The sequence below is a fragment of the Sminthopsis crassicaudata genome, chromosome X, assembly GCF_048593235.1.
Source record: "Sminthopsis crassicaudata isolate SCR6 chromosome X, ASM4859323v1, whole genome shotgun sequence".
In the NCBI taxonomy this organism is placed as follows: domain Eukaryota; kingdom Metazoa; phylum Chordata; class Mammalia; order Dasyuromorphia; family Dasyuridae; genus Sminthopsis; species Sminthopsis crassicaudata.
In genome coordinates this window covers 57,658,698-57,675,734 of record NC_133623.1, presented here as the reverse complement: position 1 = coordinate 57,675,734, position 17,037 = coordinate 57,658,698, and the positions used below count along the sequence as shown (strand labels likewise).

General features: G+C 60.6%; 2 protein-coding genes across 10 annotated transcripts; one reads left to right on the top strand and one right to left on the bottom strand.

The window, feature by feature from the left end:
- Positions 1-171: 171 nt before the first annotated feature.
- On the top strand, positions 172-8,145 carry LOC141548575 (cytochrome P450 2F2-like). Of its 7 annotated transcripts, none has more exons than XM_074277573.1 (7): positions 172-925; positions 2,392-2,603; positions 3,167-3,343; positions 3,509-3,650; positions 3,942-4,129; positions 7,629-7,770; positions 7,882-8,145. In XM_074277573.1, the coding sequence occupies exons 1-7, from the start codon at positions 745-747 to the stop codon at positions 8,061-8,063; spliced, it is 1,224 nt and encodes a 407-aa protein (XP_074133674.1). In that variant the 5' UTR covers positions 172-744; the 3' UTR covers positions 8,064-8,145. The 7 variants fall into 7 exon arrangements, with proteins under 7 accessions (XP_074133674.1, XP_074133675.1, XP_074133669.1 ...); XM_074277574.1 differs by having other exon boundaries at positions 173-925; positions 2,392-2,552; XM_074277568.1 differs by having other exon boundaries at positions 173-928; positions 2,392-2,552.
- Positions 8,146-8,715: 570 nt separating this feature from the next.
- On the bottom strand, positions 8,716-17,037 carry EGLN2 (egl-9 family hypoxia inducible factor 2). Of its 3 annotated transcripts, none has more exons than XM_074277553.1 (6): positions 16,932-17,037; positions 14,047-15,040; positions 10,185-10,304; positions 9,617-9,753; positions 9,420-9,487; positions 8,716-9,304 (listed from the first exon to the last, which is right to left on the bottom strand). In XM_074277553.1, exons 2-6 carry the CDS (start codon positions 14,827-14,829, stop codon positions 9,246-9,248), a joined length of 1,167 nt encoding a protein of 388 aa, XP_074133654.1. In that variant the 5' UTR covers positions 14,830-15,040; positions 16,932-17,037; the 3' UTR covers positions 8,716-9,245. The 3 variants fall into 3 exon arrangements, with proteins under 3 accessions (XP_074133654.1, XP_074133656.1, XP_074133655.1); XM_074277555.1 differs by having other exon boundaries at positions 9,640-9,753; XM_074277554.1 differs by having other exon boundaries at positions 14,047-15,031; positions 16,932-17,029.

Sequence of the window (17,037 nt, the reverse complement as noted above, 5' to 3'; positions counted from 1 at the left end):
CCCCCGAGGCTGCGGCCGGGGGTGCCTCCGAGGGCCCCCCGTTTTCTGGGGCCCCTGCCTCCGAGCCGCGGCCGGGGTGCCTCCGAGGGCCCCGGTTTTCTGGCCCGGGGGAGCGCTGCGCGGAGAGGGGCGCCTCTGCGGCAGGGGGATGCCGCCAGCTCGCGGAACTTAGGCCACGTTCGAGCGTTTCACCCGGGGCAACGGTGAGCGAGCGAGCTAAAGCGGGTGGGCGGGGTGGGGGGGGGCCTTTCTCCCGCGTGTGTCTGTCCGTTCGTATCTGTCTCTCCACTCCTCGTGTCTCTGCTCCCGCCTCTGTCCCCAGCGTCTTTTCCTCATGTCTCTCTGCTCGTCCCTGTGTTCCTATGACTGTCTGTACCCCTCGTCTCTTTGTTACCCCCGTTGTTACCCCCGCTATTCTTTGTCCTCGTGTCTCTACCCGTTGTGTCTCCCTCCCCCTCTATCCCTGTGTCTCCCCCGTCGCCGTCGCCCCCTGTGCTCCCGAGTGTGCTCCCCTTGTTACCCCCGTTGTCCCTTCCCTCGTCTGACGTGCTCCCTTTTCCCCCGCCTCTCCATCGCCTCCTCAATCTGCTCCTCCTACTCCCTCTGCTCCCCCTGTTCGTCCTATCTGTGTAACGCGTGCTGCACTTCCTGTTAAGTCTGGGGCCTTCGGGCCAAAGTAGACCCCTGGCCCCCAGTCGCCGCCGTCGTCGTCGTTCCCCCCCGGTCCTTGTCGCCCCGTCCCCCATGTCTCTCGGTGTTTGTTCGTCCCCCTGGGCAGGGATCGCTTTCTCCAACGGCCCCCGATGGCACACGCTCCGAACGCTCACAATGGGCGCCCTGAAGGACATGGGGTTGGGGACGCGAAATATTGAGGAACGGATCGTGGAAGAGGCAGCCGCCCTGTGCAACGAACTCGGCCAAAACCGTGGTGCGGAGCCCCGCCGGGGCCGGGGCCGGGCCCGCGGGGGGGCGGGGGGAACGGCCCAGACTTCGAGGGACCGGGCCGGGCCTCGGGCTCCGCGGGCAGTTAGAGGGGCCCAGGGACCCCGAGACGCGGACGGGAACGGACGCCGGCCGGGGGGGAGGGCGGGCCGAGACGCCAAAGGATCGTTAGGGGTGGGGGCGGGGGCGGAGGACGGAGACAAAATGGGGGTTTTCGAGGAAGACGGAGCGGGAGAGACGGAGACCGGGAGACAGAGACGGAGGCAGAGACGAGACAGGGAGAGACAGGGAGAGACAGAGACCGACAGCGAGAGACAGAGACCGAGAGAGGAAGAGACAGACCGAGAGAGGAAGAGACAGAAACCGAGAGAGGGAGAGACAGAGACCGAGAGAGGGAGAGACAGAGACCGAGAGAGGGAGAGACAGAGACCGAGAGAGGGAGAGACAGAGACCGAGAGGGGGAGAGACAGAGATAAGGAGAGACAGGGGGATAAGGAGAAACAGGGATCGACCGGGAGAGACAGAGACAAAGGAAGAGACTAAGAGACAGAGGCAGAGACAAGGAGACAGACAGGGAGAGACAGAGACCGAGAGAGGGAGAGACAAAGACAGGGAGAGACAAAGGGAGAGACAGGGAGACAGACAAAGGGAGAGACAGAGAGATAAGGAGAGACCGGAATCGACCGAGACCGAGAGAGAGATAAGGAAAGTCCGGGAGAGTCAGAGACCGAAAGAGGGAGAGACAGAGACAGGGAGAGACAAAGGGAGAGACAGAACGGGAGAGACACCCAGAGATAAGGGCGGGGAGAAACGCTCGAGGGCAAAGTTACCGAACGATAGTAGTGGGGAGGGGGAGGGGAAGACACAAAACAAACACGGGGACACGGAGTGGAAGAGACCAAGAAAGGGGGGAGGGGCCAGAAACCCGAAAGGGAAGAACACTGGGGAGTCAAGATGTCAGCGATGAGGCTCCACCTCCCCCCCCAGACCGGGGAACCGAGCGGGACCATGGGGCGGGGATACGCTCGGGGGAAGGTTGGGGACCAAGAAGTTCGGAACATCCCAGGAAGGCCGGCTCTTACTGGGCCCGAGCCACTGGCCGACCTCGGCTAGTCCTGAGGCGGGAGCGGAGGGAGACAGTCGTGGTGGGAGAGGGGCAGAGAAGCGGCGGGACGGAGACCCCCAGAGAGGGGAAGCCCTGAGAGCGGCAGAGCCGGAGAGCCGGCCGGAGGGGAAGCGGGACATCCAGACACAGACCCCCAGGGACAGATAACTGAGGGGGGGGGGCAGGCAGGGACGCCGAGCCGCCGGGGGAGGGGCGAGACCCTCGGAGGCGCGGGCGGGGCCGCAGAAGGCCAGAGCCCGGAGCCCCCGTCAGCTCGGGCTCGAGACCCCTCCCCGGCGGCTCCCGGACCGGTCCGGCGCCTTCATTATCCGCTTTTCCTGCAGAGGCTCCATTCAACCCCCGGCAGCTCCTGTGCAATGCTGTGTCCAACGTCATCTGCGCGGTGGTGTTTGGGCAGCGCTATAGCTATGAGGACCCCGATTTCAAAACCCTGTTGGATTTGCTGAACGACAACTTTAAGCTTATAAGCTCGCAATGGGGCCAGGTGAGAGCCCCGCTCAGCCCGGAGAGGACCTGGCCTGGATCTCCACATCGGGTAGCCGGCCTGGGAACGTGCTGAGGGGGTGTCTGAAGTGTTCTTAGAAGGGGCCCCAACCGGAGGGAGGGGGCGAGCTGGAAGGGCGGAGGGGGGGGGATGGGAAGCCTCGGGGACTGGAGGGCTTCAGGCGGAGTCCAGCTCGGCCCACAGAGAGCACCGCAGCCACAAGGCCGCCAGGGGGAGCCATACTGCACCCAGAGATTCAAATCCGGCCCCAGACACTGGCCAAGGCACTTGACCCCATTTGCCTCAGTTTCCTTCTCTGTAAAATGAATTGAAGGAAACGGCATCTCCGCCAAAAAAAAAAAAAAAAAAAAAAAGCCCAAATGGGATCCCGAAGAATGAGAACGGAAAAGTGCGTCCATTTTACAGCCCTGCCTTTACTCCTTGGCTCAGCCTCCGTTTCTCAGCCCCTTCATGGCTCGCAAAGCAATCCCTCATTTGAGCCTCCAGTAATCACCCTCAGCCCCATTTTGGAGGGCCCCGTCCGTTGAGGTAGCCAGGCTCTCGCAGTTGCCATGGTTGCCGTCCTGAGCCTCCTCTCCCCACCTTCATTTCAGATGTACAACATGTTCCCGTCCGTTATGGACTGGGTCCCTGGCCCCCACCAGCGAATTTTCCATAACTTTGAGTTGCTGCGGGCCTTCATCTATGATCACATCTGGAAACACCAGAAAAGTAGGAAGTCAGGAGAGCCAAGGGACTTCGTGGACTGTTTCCTTGATCAGATAGAGAAGGTCGGTCCCTTCCCTCCCCCATGCCTGCTCTCCCTCCTCCCCCATGCCTGACCTCCCTCCTCCCCCATGCCTGCTCTCCCTCCTCCCCCATGCCTGACCTCCCTCCTCCCTAACTGCCAGACAACCTCTCCAGCCTTAAGCAGCGACCTCCTCTTTCTGCCACAGGAAAAGCAGGACCCTTGGAGTCACTACTACATGGATTCATTAGTGATGACAACCCATAATCTCTTCTTTGGGGGCACAGAGACCACAAGTAATACCCTTCGCTATGGACTGCTGATTTTGCTGAAGTATCCTGAAGTGACAAGTGGGTACCCTTCTTCTCCAGGGTCCCCTCGTGGGGGGGGGGGGAGGGAGCTGTGTCTGAGGCTTCCCGGGGGGGATTTCTGGCCCTAGATGCCACAATTAGAAAAGGCCACGTGGTGCTGGATGAGTCCGAGTCCCACCCCTAGCCCTTTCACCTGAGGGATCCCAGACCACTTGAATTCTCTTATTACACATAAAAAGGGGGCTGGACTAAAGGATCCTGGGACCCGATGATGGAAAGGGGGAATAAGAGGACTGTCTCTCAATCTTCCTTTTCCCTCTGCTTCCCCAGAAAAAGTCCAAGAAGAGATAGACCGTGTGGTGGGTCGGGATAGGGCTCCTCGTCTGGAAGACAGAGACCACCTGCCCTATACCAACGCAGTTGTGCATGAGATCCAGAGACTCGTCAGCGTCTTACCCATGGGCCTGCCCCGAGCCGTGACTCAGGACACCCATTTCCGTGGTTGCTTCCTACCCAAGGTGCCCACTTTGGATCCATATCATCCATGGAGGACTGGGAAGACACATTAGGACAGGGGAAAGGGGGCTGACAGGAGGAGGAGGAGGAGGAGCCCAGTCAGTCAACAATCATGGATTAAGCTCTTAAGCGCCAGCCATTCTCAATGCTGGAGCTAGTTATACAAAACAGAACTGAAGTCTCCTTTTCTAATTGGGGAGACAACACGCAAACAGCCATGGAGATAGAAATATAGATTGAATAGAAAGATTGAATATGGATAAAATGGATTCAAAAATAGATGAAATGGAAAGATAGAATGGATATATAAGGATAAAATGAAGGGATAGATAAAATGGATTGAATAGAAAGATGGATAGGATGAACAGAAAGCTAAAATGGATGGATAGGATAAAAAGATAAAATGTACGAATAGATTAAAATGGATAGGATCAATAGATAAAATGGATGAATAAAATGAATAGAACAGATAAAACGGATGAAAGAAAAATGAAATGGTGGGTAGGATGAATAGAAAGAAAATGGATGAACAGAATGAATAGAAAAATAAAAATGAATAGAAGATTGGATATAGATAAAATGGATAGATGAAATGGAAAGATAGGATAAATAGAAAGATAAAATAAATAGAAAGATAAAATGAAGGGATAAAGTGGATTGAATACAAAGATGGATAGGATGAACAGAAAGCTAAAAAGGATGGATGGAATGAAAAGATAAACTGTATGAATAGATTAAAATGGATAGGATGAATAGATAAAATGAATGTATAGGATCAATAGATAAAATGGATGAATAAAATGAATAGAAGATAAAATGGATGAAAGAAAAATGAAATGGGTAGGATGAATATTAAGATAAAATGGATGAATAGAAAAATAAAATGAATAGAAGATTGAATATAGATAAAATGCATAGATGAAATGGAAAGAATGAATAAAAGGATAAAATAAAAAGATTGAATATAGATAAAATGGATAGAAAGATAGATGAAATGGAAAGATAGGATGAACAGAAAGCTAAAATGGATGGATAGGATAAAAAGATAAAAATGTATGAATAGATTAAAATCGATGAGTAGAAAGATAAAATGGATAGGATAAATGGATAAATAAAATGGATGGGATGAATAGATAAAGTGGACAAGATGAATAGCAAGACAAAATAGATGCAATGAATAGAAACATAAAATGGATAGGATGAATAGAAAGAAAATGAAGAATGGGGTGGATGAATAGATGAGTGGATAGATTGATGGATGAATAGAATGGTGGATAGATGGATGGGTTGATAAGACAACATAGATACATGGATGGATTGTGAAGTGTTTAAGAGCATTTTAAATGAGATCCCAGAGGGAACTACTAGGGATTGTCTTGCTCCTGGGACAGCCTTGATGCTTATAGACTTGAGTAGAGGAGTGATGTACTCAAACTTGCACTTTGGGAAGATCACATGAATGGCTGAGTCAGACTGGGAAAGACTTAAGACCAACCAGAAGGCTATAGTTGAGGCATAAGGTGATGAATGCAGCCCACCACACCCGAAGGCTCTTTCCCCACATCTCCTCTCCTCTCTCTCAACCCCATGGGTGCCACCTCTGGTATTCTCAAGTAGAAACCCTGTGCAATCTGACTTTTGACATCAATACTTGGCTAAAGTCACTCTCTCCAAAACTACTATTGGTTTTCTAATGACTAAATCCAACGGCCTTTTCTCAGTCCTCATTCCCCTGATATGTCTGCGGCTTTTTTTTTTTCCTGAGGCTGGGGTAAAGTGACTTGCCCAGGGTCACACAGCTAGGAAGTGTTAAGTGTCTGAGACCACATTTGAACTTGGCTCCTCCTGTGCCACCTAGCTGCCCCTCTCTCTGGCCTTTTCATGCTCTGGATCATCCTCTCTTCCTGAGCACACTCTTTTCTCCAAGTTTTCCGAACATCTCACTTTTTTCCACTTCTCCTCTGACCCACTCAGTCTCCTTGACTGGATCCTCCTCCAGGTCATGCCCTCTGACCCTCCAACATGAGGGCTCTGTCCTGGGCTTCCTCTCTTCTCCAATACTTGAGGAAGTTTCTATGGATTCTCACTCTTCTCTGCAGATAATTTTCACAGCTCCATATTTAACCCTAACCCCTCTCCTGAACTAATCTGCCTTAGTCCAAAATTCAACTGGTAACTTTCTCCCCCAACCCTTCTTTTGAACTCACCTGTTATGGCCAAGAACAACATCCATCTCCCAGGCTCAGAAGCTCCCATCTCGATCCAAATCGCTTGACGCAAGCATTGGTGTCTTGTTTCTACCTTCCCATCTCTAATAACTCATCTTTTCTCCTCTTACACATAGCCAACCCTTCGTTAACTCATTTGGACCACTGCATGCTAACATTTTACATCAGACCCCCCCCCCAGGTCTCATCTCTTCCCCATTCCAGGCTACCCTCCAACTGCCAGAGTGATTTTCCTAAAGCACAGGCTGACTCCCACCCCTTAATAAATCCCAGTGGCTCACTAGTGCCTCGCTCATGGCACAGCCGCCTCAATGCTTGCTGACTCACTGGTATCTGGCTCAAGTGGAGAGCAGGGGAGAGATGGGGAAATCGCTCACAGGCCAAAACACTGGGGTGACCACAGGTTAGACGCCACTGAGTTTACGTGAGGAGCTGATGGCGGCTCTGGGCAGATGGTGACGGCCTCAATAGCACAGTTTGGAGCTCTGGGCCCGGAGGTAGTTCAAATCCAGATCTGTGAATTGGAGCAATTGAACCCATCACTGCCCCGGATTCCTCATCTGTTGAATCGGAACAAACGGCACTTGTGAGATCAGTCAAATGAGCTAATAAGTGTAAAAGGCCCTGAAAGCTCGGAGCACTGTGTAGACTATCTGGTGGTTTCAGACATGGTGGGTTTGAGAGAGCCAGAAATCCCAGTTGGAAATGCCCAGGAGGCATTTCGAGGAGCAAATCTGAAGGACAGGAGCGAGCTTAGGGACTGGACAGCTAGATCTGGCAGTTGGTCAGGTAGGTAGGGAGCCGAGATCACCCAGGGAGGCGTGTGGAGAAGAGCAAACGGGCCAGACCCTGGGGGACGCCAGAGTGTGGATGATTTGACAGTTGAGAGGGCCAAGACTCTGGAATGGCTGAAAGTCGGACTGCACAAGGTCTGGAACGAGAAGGGACAGCACCTAGAACAGACGGCTCTAGAAGTTTAGTAGCCAGAGATAGATGCTAGCCAGTGAGGACGGTTGGTTCAAGGATAGGGAGGGGGAGGCACGGGAGATTAAGTCAGAATGGTGCTAACTGGTTGAGGGTCCATGTTACGTGAAGCAAAGAGGGCACTCGTCTGATGGGAGAGGGAGAGCGGGGATTCTTGGGAGCCTCGGGAAGGAGGGGTGGGCCCTGGAGAGGTGCCCAAGGATTGCCCTGTGGAGGGCCCCATTTCCCTGGGGCAGAGCTGGTCTACCTGCCGGCCCGAGGCACTAACTTGTCTTCCCGCTCCCATCAGGGCACCCACATCATCCCACTGTTTGTCTCCGCATACCGGGACTCAATCCAGTTCAAGGACCCACAATGTTTTGACCCAACCAACTTCCTGGATGAGAAAGGGGCCTTCCGAGCAAACAAGGCTTTCATGCCCTTCGCTACAGGTAAGGACCAGCCGGGGCAGGGTTAGAGGCGGGGAAGGGAGGGCCAGGGAGCGCAGAGACCCCCACGTGCCCTTCCCCAGCACCCCCTGACAGGTTGTTCTCCCTGTGCAGGGAAGCGCATGTGCCTTGGGGCAGGCCTGGCCCGGATGGAGATCTTCCTCTTCCTCACCACCATCCTCCAGCGCTTTAAACTGACCCCAACGGAGAAGCCGGAGGACATAGACCTGACTCCTCAGTACACAGCCCTAGGCAACGGGCCCCCACCCTACGAGCTCCGCGTGCTGGCCCGCTGAGCTCCTGCCCAAGGGGACACCTGCGATCCCTCCCACTCCTTACCTTTGTCTTCTGTCCAATAAACCCCCCACCCAAAAGGCACATCTGTGTGATCCGCTTATTGGGGAGAGGGCCGGAAGGGTGAGGGCAACGGGGGCAGACAAGAGGCGACCAGGCACTCGGCTGGGGGGGGGGCAGACAAAAGGCGACTAGGCACTCGGCTGGGGGGGGGGGCAGACAAAAGGCGACGAGGCACTTGGCTCTTGGGGGGGCGGACAAAAGGCAACCAGGCACACTCGGCTGGGGGGGTGGCAGACAAAAGGCAACCAGGCACTTGGCTCGGGGGGGGGGGGGGGGGGGCAGACAAAAGGCGACGAGGCACTCGGCTGGGGGAGGGGGCAGACAAAAGGCGACCAGGCACTCGGCTGGGGGAGGGGGCAGACAAAAGGCGACCAGGCACTCGGCTGGGGAAGGGGGGGGCAGACAAAAGGCGACCAGGCACTCGGCTGGGGAAGGGGGGGGCAGACAAAAGGCAACCAGGCACACTTGGCTGGGGGGGTGGCAGACAAAAGGCTACCAGGCACTTGGCTCTGGGGGGGGGGGGGGGCAGACAAAAGGTGACCAGGCACTCGGCTCTTGGGGGGGGGGGGCAGACAAAAGGCGACCAGGCACTCGGCTCTGAGGTAAACTTTATTTGGGGGCGGGCGGCAAGTCTGCAGCCAAGGCTCCGCTGAGCACCCCTACCCCCACAGGAGGCTCAGTCCAGGGGAGGCCAGGGCCAAGGTGGGGGGGACATTTCACATTCCAGGCTGGAAGAGGGGGGCAGGAGTCCCCCCATCCCCCCTTGCCAGCAAGAGGCCATGACCCTCCCCACCCCCAGCAATTCCAATCTTGTATCCTGGTCGGAGGGGGCAGTGCCAGGGCAGGGCCCCCTGTGGAGCAAGTCCATGGGCAGTTCCCACCTAATGGAGCGGAGCGAAGGGCACGGCCCCGAGGGCCCGGGCGCTGCCTGCCCCCGCCCAGCTCCTGTAGTGCCAGGAGGTAGGCGCTGCTGCTCCCCTCGGGCTGGCAGTAACCCCTCCGCCCACTCGGGAGGGGGAAGGCAGGCAGGCAAAGGCAGAAGCAGCAGGAGAGGGACGGCGGGCCCAGGCGGCCAGCAGAGCAGCACAGGCGAGGGAGCCAGGGCGGCCCGGGCCGCTTCTTCACTGGGTGGGCTGGCTCGGCTGGGACACGGGCACTTGAATGCCCTTCTGGCCTGAGGCTGGAGAGACAGACACGGGATTAGCAGGAGGCGAGGAGCACGTGACTGATCCCGAGGGGGGGCGGCGGGGAGGGAGAAGGCCGGGGCGGGGGCGGGGGCATCGAGGCGCGGGTACCTAGCTGATACTTGTCCTTGGCTGCGGCCCGTTCCTTGGCATCAAAATACCAGACCGTGATGGCGTACCTGGCACACAGAGAATGCCCACTTCGTGACCCCGGGGTCATCCCCCGCAGGGAGAGCCCCCAAACCCGCGTCACTTGGCCAAAGAGGGGGCCAAGGTCCGGGCCCAGCCCCTCCGCGCCCAGGGCGCACCTGGTGGCATAGGCGGGCTTCACCTCGTGGGGGTTCCTGCGGTCCGACCAGAAGATCAGCAGGCGGTCGAAGAGAGGCTCGATGTTGGCCACCACGGGCCGGCCCTCGGGGAAGATCTGCAGCAGGCCGCCTTGAGTCTGTGCCAGGAAACGAGCGGCCCAGTCAGGGCGCCGCTAGGGGGCGGACCACGCCCGGAGCTTCCAGGCTTCCCCACCAGGGGGCGCGGCGCTGGGGACACCTGCAGCCGCGCCCCACTCCCAGCGGTAGTGGACAGAGGACTTCCCCATCCCAAAACCCGTTGCCATAGAGATGTCCAGGAAGCCACCAAAGACAGGAAGTGGGGGGAAGGGGGATGTTTATTACAGACCAGGCGAGGCGGACTACACCACTCGGTGCAGGGGGTGGGAGAAGAATGGAAAAACTCGCCATTCCAGGTTTGGGAGAAAGAGGGGTGGACCGCACCATTCCGTGCACTGGGAGAGGGGGGATACAGTAAAGCACACTGCGAGGTGCAGGCACCCTCCCGGGGCACCCCCCACATGCACCCGCTTCCCCTCAGGGGCCCTACCTTGATGTCCCAGTTCTGGTTCAGGTAATAGATACAGGTGATGCAGCGCCCATCCCCGTGGGGGTTGTCCACGTGCCGCACATAGCCCAGCCCGTTGCCAGGGTAACAAGCCACCATGGCCTGCGGGAGGCACACAGGGGCGGGGCGTCAGCAGGCCTCTCCCCCAAGAAAGCAGGCAAGTTCAAGGGAGGCTCTGCGGCCCGGCGGCAGCTGCCCAGAAGGGCGGGGCCGGGTGGATGCCCACCTCTTCGGAAGTGGGAACGCCAGGAAAGTGCCGCTTCTCCCGGCAAGGGCTGGCAGGAGCCCCGTTTCACAGATGAGGAAACTGAGGCAAGTTGAGGTTTCGGATTTGCCCTGGGGTCACACAACCAATAAGTGCCTGAACTCCTGCGTGCCCCCTAGCTGCCCTTAAGAAATGAGGTTCTTAAGGATGACAAAATCGTGCCCAGGAAGAAGTCAGGGAGGCCTCCAGGCCCGTGGGGGAGACACAGGCCTGGAGCCCCGGCCGGGTCAGGCCTCGTGAATGGCAGAACCCAGGCCCGGGGGTGGGGCACAGAGCTGGCCCACTTCTTCTGTCTCTGCAGACAGAAACAATGTATCCCCAGAAGGACACATCTCTCTGGGGACAACAGGAAGAATCCCAGGGAGGCCAGAGCACCCATCCAGCCTCAAATCCTTCCTGCCTCAGTCTCTGTAAATCAAACCTGACAATACCTGGAGGCACCCGCCGGCGGGAAGGCCAAATGAGACAAACTTGAAAAGTGCTATTATTTGTAGTCCAGGAAAGCCTGGTTTAAGCCAGAGCCGGGCTTGCAGCTGACCACAATAGCGACAGGTCACTGCCCTGAAGGATCCCACCTTGGACGGAGCAGCCTGCGAGCTCCAACAGGTGTGGCCTCCATTGGCTATCTATCCTTTAGGGGATGTCCAGGAGGGGCAGGGGCCGTCACGCGCAGCTGCCCGGTCTCAGATGAGGGAGGGAAGCGGCCTATCAGCTGGGCCAGGACCCCATTTGATTCCACCGACATTTCTCCACAGCTCCACCCACTGGTGCTGGCCTAGCTACTGGCTGAACACAAGGCCCTGCTCTCAAAGCCCCCCCACTCCTTCAGTCCAAGACTTCCGCCTCCCTTCACCCACACAACATCAGCCCCAGCCCGCTGCCTCTTCACTCCCTCCCGCTGCAAGAGCTTAGGCTCACACCTTCAAGGTTAATTTCCCACCAACTCATTCACAGAGCTCAGGCAAGCCTGGAATACCCCCATACCAAAGCCCTGCATAAAGGTCCTTTGCAGGCGCCCCCAGCCATGGGATCCCACTCCTGCTCCGCCTGCCACCCTTTTACAGAGGAGGAAACACTGGCTGAGAGGGTTAAGGTTGCTAGAAGCACCATAAATTATGCAATCTGAACTCAGCCTTCTGGATTCCAGTGCAGCTCTAACCCCCGGGCCAATTTAATTTCCTTGAATGTCAGATGGGGGGTTTTAGGAGGTGTCACTGATGAGATGGTGAAGATTAAGCTGAAGGTAAAGGCTAAAGAATGAGAGAAATGCCGTCCTTCAGCCCCTAACATCGACTGCACCCAGACTCTAGGACCTGGCCGTGGGGCAATGCCACCCGGGACCTGGAGACCTCGGCTCTCCCCACTCCCCACCTCCCCGCTCTGTTGCGGCCTCTCCTTGGCACGGCTTGCCTCCCAGGTTTGCTGCCCCTTCTGCTCCCTGGCACCTGGGAAGCTCGAGTTAGCAGGGGAGCAAGAGCCCCCAGACTTGGCTGGGACCGCCGTGCTCGCCAAGGATGCCTTTGCCCTGACGGGGACAGAGTCAGAGCCTGGAAGGGACCTCTTTGGAGATCACAGCCCAGCCCCTTCACGAGGAAGGCAGGGCAAGGGGAGCCAGGGTTAGCAGCTGAGGATCAGAGGCAGGCTGGCACCTGGGACTCCACCAAGGTCCTCACTAACCAGGACGGCGCACAAATGGTGCCATCTCTCAGTTTTCCTCATCTGTCATAGGGAAAAAGGGCTTGGACCTAAGAGCTCAAGCTCCTGCCCATTTCCCGTCTACTCAAGCTAGCTGCAAAGGGTAAGAGGGCCTGGAAAGCAAGTCCTCCCCCAGAGGAACCGTAAACCTCACTGCGGCCCCCCAGAGGGAAGCCCATTGGTGGCAGCCGGCCAGCCGAGCCCCAGCTTCCCACTGAGCTCCCAAGGGCTTCCCTCCACCACTGTCTGGCCCAGACAGCCTCGGGCTCCCTCCCCAGGCAGAACCCTCCCCCCACACCAGGGGAAGGCAGACCCTCACCAGTAACTGAACTCTCAGCAAGAGGCCAGTGGCCAGGGTCACGCCCCCACGAGGGAGGCGGGAAATCCCCTGGTCAGGTCAGAAGCCTCCCGAGCCGGGCTGATGACAAGCCTGGCACACGGTGGGTTCTCACCGCCTCCTCAGTGGTAACTCGGGGTCTGAATGAGAACAGATGCTGGCGCCGACCGCCCGGCTTTAAAACCGGAGAACCCGTGGCCCAAGAAAAGCTCGCCAAGGACCACAGAGCTGGGAAGCACCCACCGCGGCCACGCTGCAGCTCTCGGGGCAGGGGCGCCCAGACCAGGCCTCTTTCCCATGACCCCATGACTGACCCACGGGGAGGAGGGGCACAGCGCCGAGGGGAGGGCCAAGGCCTTACACCTGCCCACAGGTGTGTGCGCACACTCACACACAGACACTCACACACTCACAGACACACAGTGACATACACAGACCCTCCCATCCACCCGTCCACTTCCAAGAGGCAGTTTGAGACGGGTGCTGGGATGGCTCAGGAAGGGCGGCTGCGGTGGGGCTCCCCCTCTGGTGTGGAGGAGTCCCAGTCTCATGACACCTGGGCAGCTCCCCCACTTCCTGGGCACAGCCTGGCACTGGGCAGGGGTGAAGAGTCCGGCCTTGCAAGGGACCGGGCCCAGTCTGGCTTCTGGCTCTGGGAAGCCTCACTCTCTGCTGCGGACGGACGGGGTCCAGTCATGAGCACAAGGGGAGGAGGCCCCTCCCCCAGGGCCCCAAGCAGCTCTTGCCCCAGGCAGGGTGGGAGCCCCAGGTCTGCAAAGGGAGGGGTAAAGGCCTCCCAGGCTAGACTTCCCAGAGGCAGCAGGCCCCTCCCACTCAGAGTTAGGTCCCAGCCTGTCCTCCCCTCCCCCATCCAAAAGGCCTTGTTGGGGGGAGAAGCTGTGCCCCCAAGCCTTCCCTGAGCACCTAGCCTTGCCCAGATTTAGCTCCAACAGCCGGACTGACAAGGACTCGGCCCATAGGGAGAGGGACTGGGCCAAGGTCATCTGGGTGAGACTCCCCATGGAGGTCAGTGGAGCCGAGTCACCCCCAACAGCCAGAGGAGACCAAAAGCCACCAAGCTCCGGGGGCATGGGCGAGGGGGGCAGCCAGTGCCCACCCATGAGCTGGGGCCAGGCCAAGGGAGGACCCAGGCAGAGAGAGAAGGACCGGGCGGGGGGAGGGGGTGCAGTGGACCAGGCCTTCCCAAGGGTCAGGGCCCTGCCCAAGGAGATCCGGGGGAGGAGGGAAGGAGGGCTAAGAGGAAGGTGAGGCAGTGAGGGCAGACGCAGACACACAGAGGCGTGGGCATGCTCACATGGGCACACACTGGCACTCTCACACACACGGCACAGGCGAACCCCCCCCAAACCCTAGGATTCCGAAGTGATGGACGGGTCCAAAACCCTTCACTCTGCAGAAGAGGGAGCCGGGCCCAGACGTGGCTAGAACCAAGGCGGGCAGACCCGCCGGGCGACGGAGCTGGGGTGCCCTCCTCCCCTCTGGGCCGGCTCGAGCCCCCAGGAGCAGGAGAGAGGCCGGCGGCTCACCTTGGTCCGGCCATTGATGACGTAGCCGCCCAGGCGCCCGGCGCAGTGCAGGATCACCTCGTCCACGTGGGCCATGAGGAGCCCGATGCTCTCGCAGCCGGGCTCGCGGCCCTCCACCCAGGCGATCTGGTCTCCGCGGATGCTCCGCGAGGGGATGGCCCGCTGGCTGACGAGCTGCCCGTCCCGAAAGCGGCCGCCGCGGTTCAGGGCCTCCACCTCCGCCAGCACTCGGCCGCCCAAGGCCGCCCCGAGAAAACCGTCCTTCACGCAGATGCCGTAGCACCGCATGCAGGGCACGATGTAGTCCACGGCCAGCCGCTCCGAGGCAGAGACCGCGGCTTCCCTCTGCACCGGCGTCTCGCTGCCCTCCCCCGCCCAGCGCCGCTTGCCGGGCGGGCTGTCGCCGCCGCTCTCGGCCCGCTTGCGCTTGGGGGCCTCGGGCTGGGCCCCTCCGGCAGCCAGCAGCGGGCACTCCTTGGTGATCAGCACCGTCGCCCCCTCGCTCTGGAGGGGCCGCAGCTCTCCTCCCCCCTGCCCGCCACGCCCCTCGGGCACGGGGCTGGCGGCCGCCGAGGGGATGCCCCGGCCCGGGGGCAGAGGGCCCCCTCCTCTGCCGCTGGGGCCCGCGGAAGCCTCGCAGGGACCAGAGAGGTGGAAGGAGGGCTGCGAGGGGCAGGACACGAAGCTCTCCAAGCCCATCCTGGCGAGGCCGTGCCCGGGAGTGTCCGCAGTGGGCAGCTGAGGGAGACTCCTCAGGAGGTCGGGTTGGCAGGGGCTGTCCATGGCAGCGTTCTCATCCCCCGGGCACGGAGGACACTGCCCGAGCCCATGGTGCCAGCCTCCTCTCACTGCAGCCGGGGACAACAGCGGCAGGGCCCGGCACGGGACTGACGGGGACCGGACGGGCGGCTCTTCTCATAGCCCGGGAGCGCGGCGCATGGCTCCCCGAGGTCCTCGGGGCTCTGGGAGGCGGCGAGGAGACGGCCTGCGGGGGCTAGAGAGATGGAGGGAGGCGTGAGGGCCAGAACCGCCCGCGGGGCGCAGGAGGCCGGGCGGAGCAGGGCAGGGGGCGGCTCAGGGCCCAAAGAGGAAAGTGGGGGCTGATGGGGAAAGGGGGTCCCGGGGCAGGGAGGGAGACGAGGGGGAAAGGGACTTGGCGAAATGGGGGGGAAGGGGAAGCAGGACCTTGGATGGAGAGCAAGAGCTGGGATCTGGGAGGTCCAAGGGGGTAGGAAAGGGGAGGGGGAGGGAAGGAAGACCCCACGCCGGGAGAGGAAAGGGGGCAGAGGGCCTGCTGGAGGGGGGCAGGATAGGAGGCAGGTGGGAGGGGAGCTTGGCGAGACAAGGGGGGAGGGGGAGAGGGTCTTGAGGAAGGGGAAGGAGGGAGGCCTTGGGGCCCCCAGCCCCAAGGGCCAGAGAAGAGCAGGGGCGCAGAGGGGTGAGGGGAGGGGGGAGCACCGACTGAGAGACCGCCAAGGGGTCCAAGAAGGCCAGCGGGGAAGGGGGAGGGCAGGCCGGCCCAGGGGAGGAGGGCTCTGGGGATGGAAGCCGGGCCGCGGAGTCCAGGAAGAGGCGGGGGACCAAGAGGGCCCGCAGGAGCGGGATGGAGGGGGCTGCGGCCCGGGGGCCAGCAGGGAGGAGGGGGAGCTCTTGGACCAGCAGGGAGGGAGGGCCAGAGGCCGGGGGGAGCGGAGGAGAGGGAGTCCCGAGGGGAGAGGGGGAAGGGGCTGGAGGGGGAAGGGGCTGGCGGGGGGAGAGGAGCCCCGGCCCTGGGAAGTGGGCAGGAGGAAGCAGGGCCGGAGGGCTGGGAAGGGGACAAGAGGCAGAGCTCAGTGCCGGGCAGGGGGGGCTGCAGGGCCCCGGGGGCGGCCGGGAGGTCAGAGGGCAGGAGGCGGCTGGAGGAGGGGAGGGAAGAGGCGAGAAGAGGTCCAGGAAGGAGAGGGGCAGAGGAGAGAAGCAATGGGGCGCAGGTGAGGGAGAAGGGGGCCCGAGAAGCAGAAGAGAGGGGGGGGACGGGAGCAGGGGGGAGGGGGGCGGGATGGAAGAAGGGGGGGTCAGGAGCACAAGGGGTGAAGAGGAGGAGAGCGAAGGTGAGCCCAGCAGTGGGGCGGGGGCCGCGGCGTGCGGGGGAGAAAAGGACCCCAGAGCGGGCAGGGGCAGAGGGAGCTCCTGGGAGAGCCACGGCAGGGCCGGAGAAGGCACCCTCGGTGGGGGAGGGGAGAGGGGACGCAGGGGGCGCAGAGAGGGGGGAGAAAGGGTCAAGGGGGCCGGTGGGGGAGGGGAGAGGAGTCGCAAAAGTGGCAGAGGGAAAGAGGCCGGGGTCTGGGGGGTCAGTGGGAAGGGGGAGAAAGGCCGCAGGGGTGGCAGAGGGGCAGAGTTAGGGACCTGGGGAGCGGGTGGGGGAGGGGAGGCGGGACCCAGAGGTGGCAGAGGGTGAGAGGAAGGGACCTGGGGAGCGGGTGGGGGAGGGGAGGTCGGACCCAGAGGTGGCAGTGGGGGAGGGGAAAGGGCTTGGGGTCTGGGTGGGGGAGGGGAGGAAGGACCCAGAGGTGGGAGGAGACGAGGGGAGAGTTCCTGGGGGCTCGAGAAGGGAAGAGACGGGGACGCCAGAGCTGGGAACGAGGGAGAGGAGAGCGGACTCTAAACGGGGAGAGGGGCGAGGGAGGGGGCGCGGGGGTGCAAGGAGGACCCAGGGCAGTGCAGGAGGGAGCCGAGCCAGGTGAGCGCCCCCCAGCCCCCTTCCCCCCCCCCTCCCCGCGGGGCAGAGCCGACGCGGCAGCGGTTGGGGGTGGGGAGAGCTGGGGGGGACAGCGCGAGCCCCTCACCTCCCCCAACGGCCGCCCCGCCCGTCCCCCGCCCCCGGCGCCCCCCTCCCCCCCACTCACCGGGGTTTTTCCTCCGGCCCCGGCGCCGCCGCCTGTGCCAGCCGCCCCGCGCAGCGCCGCGCGCCATCCCCCGCCCCCGGCCGCCCCCAGACCCCGCCCCGGGGCC